Source organism: Centroberyx gerrardi, chromosome 10, assembly GCF_048128805.1.
Source record: "Centroberyx gerrardi isolate f3 chromosome 10, fCenGer3.hap1.cur.20231027, whole genome shotgun sequence".
NCBI lineage: Eukaryota > Metazoa > Chordata > Actinopteri > Beryciformes > Berycidae > Centroberyx > Centroberyx gerrardi.
The window spans coordinates 12,300,973-12,320,178 of NC_136006.1; the positions used below are offsets into that span (position 1 = coordinate 12,300,973).

At 41.4% G+C, this 19,206-nt stretch overlaps 1 protein-coding gene and 1 long non-coding RNA gene across 2 annotated transcripts in view; one reads left to right on the forward strand and one right to left on the reverse strand.

The window, feature by feature from the left end:
- The first annotated feature begins 1,067 nt into the window (after nucleotides 1-1,067).
- Nucleotides 1,068-1,819, forward strand: LOC139932105 (uncharacterized). Its single transcript, XR_011785538.2, has 2 exons — nucleotides 1,068-1,482; nucleotides 1,600-1,819. It is a non-coding gene; the product is annotated as an uncharacterized LOC139932105 (long non-coding RNA).
- A 2,919-nt stretch (nucleotides 1,820-4,738) lies between these two features.
- The window catches only part of LOC139912160 (partitioning defective 3 homolog B-like), a 234,727-nt gene continuing 220,259 nt past the window's right edge, over nucleotides 4,739-19,206 (reverse strand). The window contains exons 24-25 of the mRNA XM_078286087.1: nucleotides 5,601-5,816; nucleotides 4,739-4,874 (exon numbers count right to left, since the gene is read on the reverse strand). Coding sequence (XP_078142213.1) covers nucleotides 4,739-4,874; nucleotides 5,601-5,816 — 352 coding nt within the window. The remainder of the gene's footprint in view (nucleotides 4,875-5,600; nucleotides 5,817-19,206) is intronic.

Below are 19,206 nucleotides of genomic sequence, written 5' to 3' on the forward strand. Positions count from 1 at the left end.
AAACTCAGTGTATTCCTTTAATTCAGTTAAACCTCGACAATTTGAATCTGTGTCGGTTATTTTTCCTCCCTGAACACTTATCACATTATGAAGTTGAAGATTTCTGTAGTGGTGCTGACAAGTGACAACAGCGTGGAAAAGAAAAATACCTGACAAGAATTCAAAATCACACCGATACAAGCCGGCTCCTCTAACCCTCCTCCTGCTGCCCTCTTTTCTCATCCCTCCATCCTCGCCTCTGCTCTGTTCTTTTTTGAATAGTCACTGAATTGAATACTGATTGAAGACGGGTTTCGAAATGAATCTGGACCATTTTGGGGCCCTTGCATTGCATTTTCTACTCTTACTATTTCTCCCACCACTCCATTCTTCTTTCACTCTTTCTCTTTTTGCTATTCATCCCTCTTTCCCTCATCCTTCTCTCTTTTTCTTGCCTTCCTTGCTTCTCTACTTCCTTCCTTTATTCCTTTCTTTCAGCCTTTCTTTCTTTGCCTCATTTTCCTTCCTTCTTTATTTCCTTCCTCCCTCTTCCTACAAAAAAATCCACATTTGCCAAACAAACAAGCAAATGAGATGATTTTGACACTAACAGTATTTCACAATCTTCTGCATTGTTTCAGTCAAATGATAATGCACATCGCTAAAATTATTCTTAACATTCACTTTTGTGGGATTTCATCCTTCTGTATCATTCATAACAGTCTATTAAACCTAATCCTAAAATGTCATTTTTAACAGTTAATCTCCATTGAAATTAATACTTAGTGCTGAGCTTTGTGGCGTGGAACAGATACATTTTAAGCTACAATCTAACTGCTGGTTACACTTAATTAGTGGTCTAGTAAGTGGTTGGATGGATATATGGTGGAGGCATGCAGTGGAAAGAGCACTCTACAGCTGAATTTATGCTTCAACAGAACTCATGTGCACTTAGCCACACAGAGGCGCCTACACCGGGTCACAGAGATGTGCCATGCACATCCTCAAAACCAAAACTACATGGCATACACCACAGACAACGCAGAGAAACAAGTGGTTGAGTGAAAATGAGCTGTATAATAGGTCAGCTATGCATGTACTAGCAAAAACCCATGCCTAAAAGAAGCCTGTTGTGCCTTGTTCCCCCAAACAGTGTGGGGGCGTCTGCAAGCCATAAACAAAGCGCTAATCTGCTCCGGCACATTAAGTGTGAAAATAGTAAAAGATTGATATGTGACACAATAGTCCTTCATAGTGGTTTTAAGAAATTACATGATTTATAATGTCTCATAAAGCAAATCAAAGTTGCAGTTAAAGGATCATTCCAGCGCGATTGAAGTTTTTGCTCATGTGAATGAATGTGATTACTGTCGATTGTTTTCCAGTGTTCTCATGTTATGAGAGAGGAGCTATTTTTCCTATTTGTTTTTTACTTGTTTTAAAAAGTAAATATTTTGAAACAAATATGTCTAAATATTATGAGTTACTACCAAGAAGAAGGCAGTAATTTAAAGCCATAAATGCATAAAATGCAGCTTTAATTTCTGTTTCACTTTACGGACGATAGCTGGTCTTGCTTTGGTTTGCATGTTGGCTTGACAGGGTTGTGATAGACAGAAGGCGGGTCCTAACGTAAATGCAGAGAATGTTAGCTATTGGTTAAAAGTTTCATTTTGGAGAGGAAAACATTGAAATCGGACACATAGTGACCCAGAAGCAGTATCTTGTGTCTTCTAGTTTCCAAGCAGAGACCGGAAGTAAGATGCCCACTCTTGTCTTGTCTTGGCTCTCGCGTTGTTTGGGAACGCCGCACAGCCATTAGAGTGAACAAAACATGTTTGGAGCCTGATGTTAGCGTTCTGATGCAGCTTTGCAAAACGCAATTGTTGGCTTCTCATTCATAGTGATGGATTATCTTTACCGACTGACTATCTGGAGTTGTTTTCTGCGCCGTTACTGCCACTTTACAACATTAAGTGGATGGAAAACATAAAAGATGAGCAAAAAACTCTGGAATGGTCCTTTAAACACAGGCTGACTACATGCATTAAGTAGAGTTGCCTATAAAAAACGTAGCCCAAGGAACTCTTCTTGCATTCAAGAAGATGTCACTTTAAACAAAGAGACCCCTAAAAGTTAAGCTCATACAGTTGCAACATTTCGCTGTATTCTGTAATGAATATAAATTTGAGATTAAGGATGACTTGTGAAGTAGAATGCGGCTTGAAATGTTGGGGTCCAGGAATAGTTTTAGACAATCACTGTCTGAAGTGCTGTGAACAGACAGCCAGCGGCGGGATTACAGTTGGATTATATCTAGTCACTATATATCATATAATCACTAAAAGAGACAGAAATCATAGTTACATAGAAAGGTAATGTATCGTACAGTGCTATACTGTGCCAAAAGGGTTCTTCAATCATACAAAAGTTTACATAATTCATTCACAAAACAATATGTGATACATCACACTAGGAATAAGGACAAAATTGGCCCTTTCATTAAAACTGGTATAGTGGCGCTCTCCCTGTTTGGCAAATAGAGGCAACAGACCTCATTTGTCAATTTATGCGTAAAACATTATAAGATGCGGAAATGCATGGACCAAAACATATTCAATGAATGAAATGCATGCTGAATATGAATATGTGTATAAAAGGCTAGGTATTATCTAATGAATAGCTAAAATGTTTTTCATTGTATGGTTTTCAGGTTTTCATCTTCAGAAAAAATATTTGCACATACAGTATATGTATGTTTTCTGTGCCTTTTTATAAATGTCTTGAAATATGAGGCCCGGTGTAGTGATCATAATGGTATACAACAGGTAGTGTTGTAGTGAAATACTGTAAAAATAGCTAGGGACTGATTCAGTCAGCATTTGCAGCAAGATGTGACTTTTTAAAAAAATTTTTCCTTTAAGATTTTTTTTTTCTTTAAGATTTTTTTAATGGCACTTTGGCTTCACTGGACAGAAAACGTACCAAAAATGAGCACTTTATTTAATATAACTGCTGCCAAAACATTTTGCACCATCTACCAAAACCACAGTAGACTGTTGATCCAACACAGATGGATATACCATCAAGTTAATGGTGTTTGTACAGTCATGGTGATTGCATGGTTCTGCAGCCAATACTAATAGAGCACAGAACCACATCATCAAGCTAATGTGTTGCCGTTTACACAATTTTGGACCTCAGGAACGTTTCAAATTTTACATCTTTTTCATCTAAATTCAGCCTCAGTGAAGCAGACTCAAAGCCCTACAGTCTTGTTTCTGTAAACACAATAACTGCTTCACTACTTATTGTCTATTGAAATCTTTTGTACTCTGTCAAAAGTGCTCCTGTACTGAACAGCTCTATGTGTCTATGTGCATTGCCACATAGCTCAGATTAACATGATGCATGATTTACAGTGGTAACTATGACAGAGGTCCACCATCCTGCATTTGTCCTTCAGGATATTTCAAACTTTTTTTTTTGCGGGTGAAGATGAAGCTTGGCAGCAGTGGATCCGCCATGTAAAATGTGGGACTTCTATAATGGCTATGTTAATTTTGGCATTGCAGCTGTATGGTACTTTAATTGTATTGTGAGAGCTATACAGTCCTCATCCCCACCCAACCTGGGCCAAATTACTAAATGGATCCATGGATGTTTTGGCTAGAACTGATTCTTGGCGGCGACAATTTAGCCAATCAGACTGTGGCAAAAGTAAAAACATTGCTCATTTTATATTCCAGGCAGACTAAAGCAAATGCTCAAAGAATTGAAATGATTTCAGACAACAAGAAACGTTATGCACCTCGCTGACAACTTTCTAATTAACCCCCTTTAGCTAGGTTGTCTGTGTATTACCACAGTCTTCAAACAGTGTAGACAATGTTTGATAATGATGGTGATTCCATTCACAACATTAAAAAGGTTTCAGCTCCATTTCAGTGGTGTACCTATGGACAGAAAGTGGAGGAGCTAGCCAATACAAAGCAGTTAGCATCATGCAGGTCTGCTTCCTCTACACAGCTGCAGTCATGGGATTCTTCTGTCTCGGGTTGGGTTGGTGTTGGTGTTGATGTTGGTGTTGGTGTCTTCCTCCCTCTCCCATATAGCCATACTGGTCTGGACTGGGCTCTCCCAGGTGCCTGTAACCAATTGCTCTGATTTATCATGGTGTTGGGCTGGTAAGTGGTTGCATCCCCCCTGTGGTCTTACCTAAAACTTATACAGTTCTATTCCAAAATGCTTTATATCACAAGGAGACCTATGCTGTAATTTCTATCTTTAAATTCTTTATATACTATTTTTAATAATTGTATGTTTTTTTTATGTTAATTGACCCAAATTCATTGTGATTGTGATCCAGGGTTAGGGTTAGGGGTTAGGGCTAAGTTCATCCTTCAATAGGACTTATGCCTAAACTACATAACATGTGTAACATTTGCATATCTGAACTTGGTGGAGCCCAGTTGCAGCACAGCATTTTAAGCTGCTACACCAGTTGCATTACTGTTCCACAGAATTATCAAGTTTTGCTTATTTTTCCATGAACAACTTAAGTTGTTATATATAGCAATACTAGTGTATCTAGTTTGAGTTTTGATAGCATTGTTGGTTAGTAAGGTTTGTAAGGTCTGCTATGCATTATGATATTTCTTATAGCTGACATGGTTATAAATGACTATACTTAGGAAAATCTAATTTCATTCCCTCAGATTTTACCTGAGATCTTCTTCATCCCCCACTCAAATCGTCCCTACCTGTAACCCCCTCCACCCCCAGCTCCACGGGTCATAGTGTCGTACCGCGGCCCGCGGAGCGGAAGAGTAGGGGACGGGGGCACGTCCTGTCGCAACGGGCCTCTCTGCTGCGGCTGGGGCTGATGGTGAGGGCTAGGAGCAGAAAACAAGGAGCGGTCAAGCATCATCATAATATGAGAAGGTTGAGTCAATCAGTGTCATAATACTAGGAGCAGAAAACATGGAGAGGTCAAGCAGCATCATAACAAGAGGAACATTATTGCGGGCTAAAGAAGTGCCATAATACTAGCAGCAGAAAACAAGGACAGGTCAAGCAGTGTCATAATACTAGGAGCAGAAAGCGAGGAGAGGTTAAACAGTGTTATAATAGCTGACTCTCTCCATAATGTAAACAGATGATGTGTGAGATTACCATTGGAAATTCAAGCTAGCAGTTGATAATCAAGTGTCATGTTTTTTCTAACTACTTCTTAACAACACTTCTGAATAGCAGGAAAACAATACTTGTCAGCACACCAACTGATTTTTAGTTTCACTCCAAAATGAGATACCCACCATTTGGCTGGGCAATCTGGCCAATTCTAAAGCCAAACCCATAATCAGGTCCTATCAAAGTTATGAGTCATCTTATTAAAGTTATGATTCAGACATGATTAAATCATCTGTGTTTTTGAAAAACTGAATGCATTTCAGGAAGCAAATTTTTTCTAAATGAGATATGCAGCATTTTGGAATGAGGCAATTATTTTCAGATCAGGCTCAATTCTGATCTCATGTTAGAAGATGACTTCTGTGTGAAGCATTAAGAATTGTGGGATATATAGCAATGCTCCATGATACCTGCTTCAATTAAATTACCTTGGGTGGGGGTAGTACCCAGGGTCGACCCCCCTAAGGTCCCCGGCCCGTGGGTATGGCTGGGTGGGAGGGTAGCCGGCGTAAGCGGGCCCAGACTGGGAGTTGGGGTTGGGGTAGGATGGGGACTGGGGGTATGCCTGTGATGACTGGGGGGGTCCGGGGTAATGACCTGACCAGGGCTGCATGGGGTACTCAGCTGGATCCAACGGGCCACGCCTGGAGAGGAGACAGCAGCACATTAATGAAACAGGTCAATAGACCATGGCTTAAAGAGGCGAGAATACACAAATGATGTAGTTTGATAAGTGAGTTTCCTATATGTTAGAAGAAAATACCAAAAGAACAGGCAAGAAAGGCAAGTCTTTGTTGATACTTTAAAATGAAAATACTAGTTTTACCGTGCGGTCACACTGCGAGCCACATGATTAACAAATCATTGGAAGTCCATTCATTTCATTTAGAGCTGCGGAAGTCCGTTAATTTCATTTAGAGCTGATTTAGAGCACGGCCAATGTGCTGATGGTTAACAAGCTGGTCGGCCGGGAAAAGATGGCAACAGCTGAACTTTTCGCAGCTATTGGCTGTCAACAGCCAATCAGATATCTGCGCTTCCACCAATGAGATTTAATTTCATGAACAACAGTTCCACTTGGCAAGTGCAAAATGGTTGATTACAGCAATTCAAAGCTTTTATTTGAAAGACTACAGGAATAAACGTCTCAGAAATGATTGTATCCATCGTTGGGTCAAGTAAAGTAATTTTGTTATTTATTTTTTAATGCTACTTAATTAGCACTAGAAAGATAGCTATGGACATTTTTAAAACAATGTTATGAAGAGCAATACCAAAGCAGCGAAAAGCACATCATTTACTTTCAAAACTCTTTTCAAAACTTCGTAGCTGCAATAGAATACTACACAGATGAAATCGGAGCCTCTCGCATCGCCCACAATCAGCCGAGTAGCAATGTGAACGCCCTTCAGTTTCTGTTAGCTGACCGTATCCAATGACTGAAGAAGACTAGGAAAAGTGAGCTTAAAATAAGTTAGAAAGGAGAATACAATATCAAACACAACTCTATTCGTTGGATTCACTGTACAAGTCATGGGAAAGAAGACAATAATAACTTGTTTCTTGTAATGTTGATGATACAGGAATTTAAGCCAATTTTATTGCTGCTGTTACTAGGGTAACGTGTGTCAACTAAATGACAGCTAAAATATTCACAAAAAATAGGGCAAAAACTATAAGCTTTGGACTGGGATGTTGCCTGAAAAAGAGAGAGACAGAGAGAGCCAACTGCCTATCCCAGCCAAAGATCACATAGCAACAGAATATAAGTGACATGTGACAGTTTTAAGTAGGGCTCACACACGCTCAAACACACACACACACACACACACACACACAGCTGTGGTAATCCAGTCCAGTCCTGTTAACAGATATCGATGTCTTCTCCCCAGTGGAAAGCAAGTACACAAACATGTGTCGTCCACATAGCTAACATTATGAGGTATTACAATTTCTCTCTCTCTCTCTCTTTTTCTCTGTTTCTCTCTCTATATTTGTCTCCCTTTCTCTCTACCTGCCTCTATCTGTCTGCCACACTTGCCTTCTTCTCTCCTTTCCCCTCTCTCATTTCTCTTTTTCAGATTTTGCTAATGTCTCACTTATCCTCTCCATTTTTCTATGTGTGTATATGTATATTCATGCTTGTCTGTGTGTGTCCATAAGTGTGTGTGTGTGTGTGTCCACGAGTGTCCAAACACTGGAAAATCGTGCAGCCTAGTCAAATGTTGGCTTTACATATTTCTGAATTACGTGTGTATCGAAGTGTGCACTTGTGTGCATGTGCGGTCAGGGCAGAATCATGTTACCCTTGCTGAGTGTCAAAAACACACTTATCATTGATATGTGGAGTTGAGTGGGTGGGACTCCACGGCTTCCAACCAATCACAGAGCGAACGGGGCGCTGTTGCCTGGAGAGAAGCTGATGTGCACGCAACCACGGAGACAGGTGGACAGACTCACACATATGTGTATGGTTATGTATATGGACGCTTGCACACACACGCACACACACACACACACACACACACACACACACACACAGACAGGCAGAGACACATATACACACACAGTGCTGGTGGTCTCCATGCAGACGCCTGTGTGTGTCAATTTGGGTGGTCAGCAGTGGAAAGTGTCTAACTAACTACATGCCCATCATGTTTGGGATATCTGCTTCTGCCCCTCCCGGCTCCATATCCGCTGTGTGTGTGTGTGTGTGTGTGTGTGTGTGTGTGTGTGTGTGTGAGAATGTGTGTGTGTGTGTGCGCCTACTGCCTTTCTCCGTGTCTGTCTGTCGTCTTCTGGTTTTTAACTTATTCTTCTATACTTATTGTAAGCAACAAATGTCTGTCTTCTTGTCTGTCTTCCAAAACCTGTTTGTCTCTCTGTCATGCCCCGAAAGCCTGAAAGCCTGAAAGCCTGAAAGCCTGCCTACGTGTCAGTCTGCCAACCGGCCTGTCTGTCCACGTGTCCGACCGCCTCTCTCCTCTCTTTTTTCATAGGTTTTATTACCTATCTGTAAGACTCACTATCCTTCTCTGGGCTGTTTTGTCTGCGCTCCTATCGGTCTGTCAATCTGTCACTCAGCATTTGGCTGCTGGCCTTGATAGTGTCACCAGAGCAGAGATAAGAGCAGCGGAGAGGTGGTGGGGAGGTGAAGAAGGCAAAAGAGACAGAGAGAGAGAGGGGAAGAAGGAGAGGGGAGGAAAAGCAAAGAGGTATGATGCATCAAAAGCTCTGTTCCTGCCTATTGACAATCTAATAGTATTTGGAATATACTGTCACTCCTGTGGAGCTCTGGGAGGAATTAACTGAGAATCTAGCAAGATGAAGCTAGTTGGAGTGTAATCAAGGGAACTGCTAAGAACCTAGTGCAGATGGGAAATGGGAATCTGCTGGGAACTGATTGGGAATCTATTGGGAGTTGCTTGGAAATGTATTGGGAATGGAGTGGAAATCCAGTGGGAATCTTCAGGGAATCCGCTGTAAATCCGGTGGCGAGTTTTGGAATGCTCCCTCCAGGAACCCAGTCAGCACTGCACAGCAGCTGGGGATTATGGGGGAATGAGGATGGAAACCATTACTGGTGCGTGCACACACACACTCACACGCACACGCACACACACACACTCACACGCACACGCACACACACACACTCACACGCAGATACACACACATGGACAGATGAACACACACTGATAAACACAAGCACAAATGCTGATACAGAGGTACGCACACACAGACACACGGTCATTTCAGTGCACACACACACAAAATAGAACACACACACACACACACACACACTGCAAACCTTAGCTTAAATCCAGTGCTAGCGCCTAATCACCCCCTCCCAAACCCTACATAGTCTGGAGGAGGTAAATTGGCACACAGCTGGAGATGAGTAAAGACCAAATGAAGAAGCTGGTGGCCTGTGTGTGTGTGTGTGTGTGTGTGTGTGTGTGTGAGTGAGTGAGAGAGAAAGAGAACACGTGTAATGAATGGGACAGCTTTCTGGCGCGTAAAACAACCAGTTTAACATAATTGAGAGAATAATCAAACCAAAACGAAAGAGGAGTTGAGTACCTTCCAAGTAGAAGGAAAAAAAAAAAAAAGCTGAGGAGGGCTCGATTCGTTCCACACTGGAAATGATATTCAACTATGTAATACCTGCTCAAGAATGTATTGCTCCATAATGTTAGCTGTGCAGATACATCAAGTGCACTTAGAGTAGGTCAGATATTTGAAAGCATTTTTGGATAGATTTCTCCCTAGGTTTGACAGTAATTGAGAGTAATGTGAGCCTTTCTAATTCTCTGGCATTTAAGAGATGTCTGATGGATTTCGGAGGAAACAAGGAGTTGTTATATGTCCTCTGCACCTGCCTCGCTCCCTCTCTCTCTCTCTCTCTCTCTCTCACTCTCTCACTCTCATACACACACACACACACACACACACACACACAAGCACACACACACTCTTTCACAAACTCTTGCCCTTTCTTAAGCGGCTGGATACAGCTGTTATACAACTGGAAAAACACACACACACACACACACACACACACAGACACACACACCCTTGCTCGGTCATCGATCTTCCTAGTCTGTCTTGGAGAGAGACACAAATAACTTTAAAAAAGAGAGACAAGGCGTAGCGTTGTGACACGACACATTAAAAAACTCCTGAGAGCCAATGACAGCCGCGGCGCAGATGGATTGTCTCAATAAAACCAAACAATAAAGCACAAACACAAACAACACCGCCTCGAAAACGAGAACAGAGAGTTTTAGAGGAGAGGGGGAGAGTTACAGAAGGTGAGAAAAAGAGAGAGAGAGGGAGGTAAAGGGTGATATGTGGGAGAAAGATGAACAGCGGGAGAGAGAAAGGAAAGAAAAAGCAGGAGAGAGAGCGAGTATTAAACTATTGTAGCTTCAACTCAGTTATTGCTTTATGAGTCTTTATAGGGCTGTGTCTTCATTTTGTGTTGATAATCATTTTGAAACCGATTTCTGGTTTGTGGTTAGGAAAGTGCTTCATATATTCAAATTGCATTCAACAGCGTCAGAGTATTGTGCCTTCGTTGATGAGCGTCAAGGTATTTTGACATTCTGGCGATAAAACTGATTAATACTTCAAATTGTTCCACAACTGCTGTCGTAATGTCGTTTTGTGAGCGACAGTGAGAATGGAGCTGCTGTGATATATTGTCCCTGGAGTTAAACTGAGTTTAACTTAGTTTCATCTTCCTAATGTGATACTTCATTATGAAGCTTTAATCACAGAGGCATCGCAGCCCAAACAACAAGGCAATAAGAGCTTAAGTGAGAAATAATGAAGGGCAGAGAAACATTTCATCTTCTATCAAAGGAAGACAAAGAACATACAAGGAAATGGCTTTTTGTACAGGGAGACAGCCCTCTGTTATCAGGGATGAAGATCAGACCTGGGTCTCATTTTGGATGTTTGTAAATGATTGTTAGTGTTTGTTTTAAACTGCTTGGCGTACCCAATGGGTGGAGTTTAGTGCATCAAGACAATTCCTAGTGTATTCATAGTGTATAAGTATGTGAAACTGACTTTTAAATGCTTTCCTGTGATTGCCTACACTCTGGCACTCATTGCATTGTCCTATGTGGCAAACCCCAACCATCTGATACTTCAAAAAAGTAAAAACAAGCTGTAACAATTCCCCAGACCACTTGTCTGGACACCTTCTGTGAAACAGTAGTATTTTCCATATTGACACCTACACAGGTCCTGATAACACCATGCCCCGTGTCTTTTTCTTCGTCTGGATTCATTGTTGTTTGAACACCCTGAGGAAAGCATAAGCTGAAACGCGTAGGTGTGTGTTTTTATCTTCTTAGCCCTCAGAAATAAAGGCCTTTTAAATGTTACTCACAGTTGTGCCTGGATCTGGATTCATAGTCTGCACTAGTATATTTTATATTTCAGACAGTTTCTCCGAAACCGTGAGCACCTGTGAAGTTGGATGATATCCTGATGCGCTCTTTGTGCAGTTCTTCTGCAAGCCCTAACAATTATTTGGAAAGAAAATTTGACCCATGTCTGATGGGAAGAGGCAACAGTGCAAAGTGTCCTGGCCTACGTGTCCTCATCTAATTGTCAAAACTAATTAGCAACTGCATGTTGGATGAAATAAAGAGTACGAGAGGTACTTGAGCTGCCTAATGTCCTGCCGTAATCACCATGATATATTAAATATAACCACATATGCTAATTCGGTTGTTAATTAAGCTAATTAATGCATTAATTAGCAAATATTTCTATGTCAACATACTTGTCTTCATATAATACATGTTAATGGGAACTCTTGAAGCATTAAGGAGTTATAGTAGTTTCATGAAAATTAGTTTTTCCTCATTAATATGCAGATTCATGCAGCAAGGTGCTCCAAAATGTAATCACATCATCAAAATCAGATCATCTTCTCGATAGGGGCATGAAAGTTTCTATGGTGTATTGTTTTTGAGTTATTGTGTTCACAAGAATCTGTCTACACACACACACACATACACACATACACACACACACACACACACACACACACACACACACACACACACACGCACACACACACACCACGGCGACATGATGTCCTGTATACCATGTACCATGGTGGCGGCACATAAAAAAAGTGCATGTGCAAGAAACATATACAATTAAAATAATACATTATAAATTTGAAGTCATGAAAGATTCCCAAGCAAATTATATTATATCAACCAGGGAAGACCAAACAGGGAAGTCAGGGTGATTGGCAGATGTAGATGTTTGACCAAACTAAACCAAACTAAGCTCCTCTAGACTGTAATGTACATTATATGGCATGTGGAACTGTGAGAAAAGTGGGAAAAAAAACAAAAATAAACTCTTAACGGAACAGAGCTGAGCCTTTAAGAGTGAAGCCTAAGGCAGCAGAGAGAGGTTTACTGTTTTATTAGGAGGTAAAGAAGCCCGCTAAGACACTAAGCTGTTTTCCTACTTATGGTAAAGTGGTTAAGTAGAGTGTGTGTGTGTGTGTGTGTGTGTGTGTGTGTGTGTGTATGTGTCAGAGACAGGGTGCTGTTGGTTCAGCTGTCAATGCAGTTTGTGCATGTGTGTGTGTGTGTGTGTCTATTAGAGACCCCTCAACCTCTCTTGACTCCCGACCCCCTAGAAGTCACATGACACTCCGTCAGTTCCCACCAAACACTTAAAGAGGGGGTCAAAGGCTAAGCAAGGGTATTACCAACCAGGATTAGGAGCATACCAAATACATAGACATAACATGAACGTTCAATACCATTTGGTAAAGTTAACGACCATTTGGTAGGGAGCAGGGCCATTGATCGTTCTGCTATTGCAGTTTGCAGTGTTAGTGTGTTAACAGTTTGCATGTTAACTCCACAATCCAGTTTAATGGATGTGGCTAATGTGGGGTTTAATACCGGCTGATTTTCAGAGTGTTGTGGTTCTAGCCATGGGCATTTTATAGAGGGAAGTGTTACATGCTCACTCCTAAAACTCCGCATGCATACAGATGAAGAAAAAGAAATGTAAAAGATAACATGAGAAAATCCTGGGCTTTCAAATTTGTCAAATAAATAAAGAAAACAGTAGAGAAGCAGTAGAAACTTGGCACATGTAGTACAGCCTGGCCAAACTAGACAGTTTCTATCAAGGATTTGTATCAAGCTCTAGCAGGGAAGGGTGGCATCAAGTTGAGTCTTTTACAGTCCGGAGACTTACTCTTAGCCAGTAATGCGTAAAGTAAAGTAAAGAAAACTCAGGCTTGACTTTGTTCAGACTGGAGCGAGCCCCTTTTTGAATCGAGCAATCTCTGCTTGTTTATGTCTGTATCACTCCCCATGATGAGTACACCAACTGTCACTGTTTGTATTCAAATCATGTACCAATTGGTCATACCTTTGAACAAAATAGATTTGGGGAAATGATAAAGCAAATCCCTCCTCGTCACACCTCATTTTGAATGAGCTGTGGTTTAGTAAGCTAGGAAACAAGGCGGCAGCTATATGAAAGAGAATGCTGAATACCAAGCACATCAGAGTCAAAGAGCCTTTGGTAGGAAAGGTATTCACAAGGGGTTAAGAGCATGTGGAAAATTAAGATCGGAGGCTATTTGATTGAGGATTGTATTAGCAACCAGGTTGAAGATGCAACCCCTTGTTCCTCGACCTGACTGCTGATTTTGTTTTTACGTGCCAAATATGTAATTACCCAGAACTCCACACCGGGGTCAAATTTGTGTCAAGACGGATGACCAACAAGGGGTTTACAGGCAAAGAACAGAATGCTATAGGATATAATCTTCATCTGTATTCCTATCAAACAACCACAGAGCAAAGGACAGAGAGGGAGAGAGAGAGGAATGTAAAGAGGATAAGAAGTTGGAGTAAACAGAAGACAAAGAGGTGTAACCCCCAGAGGGCTGAGCCCGAGAGGAGAGGAGGAGGAGGAGGTGGAGGACGAAGAGGAGGAGGAGGAGGAGGGAGAGGAGGACAAGGATGAGGAGAGGAAATAGAAGGAGGAAGAGAGAGAGGGATTGCCTCTGAAATCCAAGGTGCAGAGGAGGAAGAGAGGAGGAGAATGAGGAAGATGAGAGAAGGGTTTAAAAAAAGCGGTTTTAGCCAAGAAAGCCATGAAGCTGAAAGGAAGTAGAAAAGGCTCTGATGGCCAGGTAAAAGAGAAAGAGGAGAACGATAAGGAGAAGAAGGTTGAGGAGGAAGAGGAGGAGGAGGAGGAAGATGAGGTTGAGGTGGAGGTAAAGGAAGAAATGGAAAGAGGAGAGACAGAGTCTTGGGGGATGAGAGAAGGGAGTAAAAGGAGGAGAGGGATTGAATCTCCCAGAGGGACACGTCTCATGAAGCTGTGAAGAAAAAAAGAGGAGAAAAAGTAGGGGAGGAGGAGGAGGAAGAAAGGAGCAGAAAATGAGAAGGGAGGGAGAAGAAAGAAAAAGAGAAGAGGGAAGGGAGAAGAAAGGAGAAGAGGAAAAGAAGAAAAAGGCACAGAAACAAGTGTTGCCCTCGAGAGAACTGGCATGCTGAAGGTCAGCATCTGCTGAGAATAATGGGCCCTACTTTAGAGGAACACAACACATACACACACACACACACACACACACACACACACACACACACTCACACACACACACACACACACACACACACACACACACACACACACACACACACACACACACACACACACACATGCTTGTTCATACAGTTCACGTTTGAATGAAACTAAACACCATTCAGGGGCTCCTATCTGTCTTTGTCAATAAAGTTCTGTCAAATATGATTAATCCACATGGATATCATGAATTACAAATTGACCAGTCCAGGAAACTAACATGATTACATTCCCCTGTGTGTGTCTGTGTATGTGTGTCTGTGTGTGTGTGTGTGTGTGTGTGTGTGTGTGTGTGTGTGTGTGCGTGTGGGTGGGTGAGTGGGTGTGTATTACTGTGGGTGGCAGAGTACAGAGAGAGCTGAAGTGTGAGAGAGAGAAACAGACAGAGACAGACAGACGGACAGACGGGGAATGAGATGCGACGGCCAGGGGAAGACAGGAAGACAGTAGAGAGCAAATGAAAGAGTGAGATGGCAAGAGAGTAAAGTGTGGTAAGAACTGGAAGTAAATAGTAAAAGAGTAAAAAGAGAGCTTTAGGAGAGACTGTGAGAGAGGGGAAACAGTAGAGTGAATGAGATGGGGGAGCGGGGAAAAGGGGAAATTGCAAAGAGGAAAAAGAGAGGGGTAGTAAAAGAGAGAAAGATCTGAGAGAAGAGAAAGGAAGAGCCAGAAAGAGAGAAATGAAAGAGAGAGGGAGAATAAGATGGGTGAACGATAGAGGAGGGAAGGGGAGAAAGCCATTAGAAGAAAAGCGAGAGAGGGACTGAGGGATGAGGGCCTTCCAGATGGTAGGAGACTGTTGCCTCGGTAACATAGAGAGGGCAGAACAATGGGGATTTGGAGTGGTGTTTCGCATCCCATAATAATATGGCCATGCCATTTGGAAACTGAGCGATAAACTATAGCCAGAAATCAAAGGGACTGGTAATTTAGTCAAGGCAGCTCCTCTAGAAATTTCCAATCAGAGTGGTAAAACCTTTGTTCATGTCATCGTCGCTCTTTCTCTCTCTTTCTCTCTCTCATCTTTCCTGTCATTCTCAGCTGTACACTAAATAATATGGCAGAGATGCTGTATAAATCATCTTCGAATTGTCAAACTATATGTGATCAACTATATTCTCCAGCTGATAAATCAGACGAAATGATAATTCAGTCGGCAGAATTCCTCTAGAAACTAACACGGAAAAAGACAAACTATGTAATAAACAGATATTCACAAGCTGAGAAGTAAATGCAGTTCAAGAAGGAAATGATAATCTTGCTGGGAGAGCTCCACTAGAAACTACCATGGAAAATGTTAACATCAAACAGAGTCATAAACCATGTTAAACGACGCAAACCAAGATGTTAGCCATATCAACTTTTAGATATTCAGCCATAAAGACAGATTGATAGCATTGAAAGCGAATTGGCTGCATCCCGCAAGCACCTGGATGGGCCATGTCTCCCTGTATAGAGTGATATTAATCAGACTTGAGGTGACATTTAGTAATAGCAGTGTCATTACATAACCATTGATATGTAGTATACAGCGTCTGGGTGAATTCCTGAAACACCATGGGATCCATTATTGATAATTCCATATCCTATTTAAATAACCTCCATTATTTCACATCTTGAGCCCATAAGGTGCCCCTCAGAAAGATGTAATAGTTTCAAGCTGGGCCCATTTTGCTCGGTGCGTGATCACAGCATACAAATTGCTGACAAAATTACAATCCCTCAATAGCCACTAATTTGATACATGAAGAGGAGTTTTGTAATGGTAGTTGTAATCAGGAAATAGGACATGGCAAAAACACCTGCACACACACACAAGCACACTCACACATAATAATCTCATAATAGTGCATGTCAAAGTAGGAAGGAAACAGAACACCACACACATGCTTGAGCGAACACACACACACTCACACACTAATGTGTTCTCAAACAAAGTTTGTGTGATGTTATGATTCATATTACTGCTTCACATGGCCAGCCGCATAACCCATCACTGCACTAAAACAACTTTGGTTAATGTTAGGGTTAAGGTTAGGCAACTAAAATTGTACAGAATTAGGGAACATTACTTTTCATAACTATAACTGTGAATTACATAAGAGATCAGGCTGCACACACACACACACACAATCCTACATGTCATATCCAAGGCTACTATCTTAACTAAAACTAAGATGAAATCTAGGTGTTTTGTCACAAACTGAAATAAAAATAAAAATGAGACATCATGAAAAAACTAAAACTGAACTAAAACTATCTTGTCTGCTCATAAACTAAAATCAAATAAAAAACATACGTTAAATATTTTTAGTTTCCGTCTTTTCATTAATGTGAAGGGTAAAAAAAATAAGGGTAAAAAAATAATATATGAATTTTGAGCGAAGAAAGAAAAAACATACATACAAACATACAAACTACTACCAAAGCCACACTGAAAACTAACTAAAACTAAACTGAAATAAAAATGTAAAAACTAAAAACTAATGAAAAATCCCAAACTACATAACTCTGGTCATAGTTCATGTAATGGGGTAACAGAGCATTGCTTGCACACCCACACACACATACACACACACACAGACACATTTATTTCAACTATGAAATAGTTTGATAATTTGTGTATAAATGCTTGTAGCAGGAAACAGGAACTGCAGACAGTCATTAGGCTTTAGTCATTAGTCCAGATGTTCACCTTACTCCGCTGCAACCATTGGAAATGCATAAAGCATGCTGCATTTCCTTGTTCCTCAGACAGAGGTACACTAACTGATAATGAGTCATGTCTTCATGACTCATTATCAAACCATGACAAACACAACAAGCTGCAAATGGTAACTGGTGGACACCTGTCATATAAATTGGAGAATGGTTAACTACAGTAGAGTAGGCACACCATTTTTTACCTTGAAAATAAGACAAATCTGAAATATAAACAGCAGCTGTGATACATATTCTCAGATAAGTACAAATAAAAATACCTAATCAAAAGGTGAATTATAAGTTGCTAACCCTAAGTTTCCGTTTCAAATTCTACACATTGGAGATAACCTTCAACACCCGGGCTTTGTCCTGCTGCTATTAACATTTAAGGATTCGAGATTTATGTGTGTGTGAATTTCATAATTTGTAACGGACATCCTTCACTCCGCATGAGCCGGGTATCGCTTGACACCGGTTCAACGCTGAGGTACTTCAAAACTTGTTAAACATTCTTCGCCTGGGACCCAAAAGAAAAAAAAGATTTCCGCCCTCACCCTGGGATCCAGGCTTATGAAAGCATATTACACCCACATGTCATGTAGGAACCCGCCGGTTCTGTTACCCATTATGGGTTGTAACCTCTAGTTCTGGAGACGGTGCTCGAGATCAAAGCTGCGTCCAGAACTCTTTCAAGTAGCAACGGGTGAACACATCAGAAACACTAGAAGCTAGGAACAAGATGGGGTTGAGAGAGAGAGAGAGAGAGAGAGAGAGAGAGAGAGAGAGAGAGAGAGAGAGAGAGAGAGAGAGGCAGGGTCTTTCTTGGGACCCCCTGGATGGCTAACAAACAAGCAGGGTCTTGATGAGTCCAGAGACACACAGACAAACTACTGGACAATGGGGCGGATTGTGTAGCAGTGGTGAAGTGGTCTGGGAAAATCCTGGGTCTGGTTGGGAGGTCTTCTCAAGAGAGAGATGGAGGGAGAGAGAGAGAGACATTCCATCTCCCTCCTCAGCGGAGTGAAACGATATTCAACAATGTCCTTTTTACCCCAAGTTCAGGGAGAAAGAGAAAGAAAGGAGGAGGGACTGAAAGAGAGAGGGAGGCAGGAAAGGAATGGAGAGAAAAGCATAGGAAACGCAACTGAAATGAATAGAGACAAAGACAGAGAGAAGGAGAGCGTGCGAGAGACAGAGAGAAAAACATCTGCTTTGTAAATTACTAATCATCCAATTATCACTCTAACAAGGAAGTGACAGCCTTGCCAGGAACCCGGACAACAATTCCGATTGGCTCTTATAATCCAATAAGACAAATAATAAGGAAAAATGGGACAGTGTGATTGGATAACCTAATTGGGTCGAGGCCATGTTCAGAACAACTGAATGTCGCTTCTGTCAACAGAAACACTTGGAATGCAGAATTCGGTCTTTTTTTTTTTTTTTTTTTTTCAAATCTGAAAATCAAAGTTTACACGCTAGGCAAGTTTCATGTCCCTTAAAACTCACTTGGTTTCAAAATCATAGTCATATAGAAATATCAGTTCCTGAAAGACGAGTTTGTCATGCAGCAGCAAAACATGCATGGTGGCTTGTGTGTGTGTGTGTGTCAGCCAGAATGTGTGTTTGAGAAAATGAGTATGTCTAAAGGTGCAAGATAGACAGATTGTGTATATGTACAGTGTGTGTGTGTGTGTGTGTGTGTGTGCGTAGAGAAAGTGTGGGGTGTGTGTTTTCAGAAAGTGAGTATGTCTAAGGGTGCAAAACACGTGTCTGTGTATGTATGTATGTGTGTGTGTGTGTGTGTGTGTGTGTGTGTGTGTGTGCGTAGAGAAGGTGTGGGGTGTGTGTTTTCAGAAAGTGAGTATGTCTAAGGGTGCAAAACACGTGTCTGTGTATGTATGTATGTGTGTGTGTGTGTGTGTGTGTGTGTGTGAATGAGAGAGAGAGAGAGATGTGGATAATGAGGCAGTAATGGTACACATATGGTAAGGGTGCAACCTGCTAATGTCGACCATACACACACACACTGCGATAGCCGTCTACTGACCTGTACACCGTCAGTGACCGCAGAATGACACACACACACACACACACACACACACGCACACCCATACACTTACGGGGCATGTGTGCATAGCCACACACATCATTGTAGTTCACAGTTGTTCCACACAG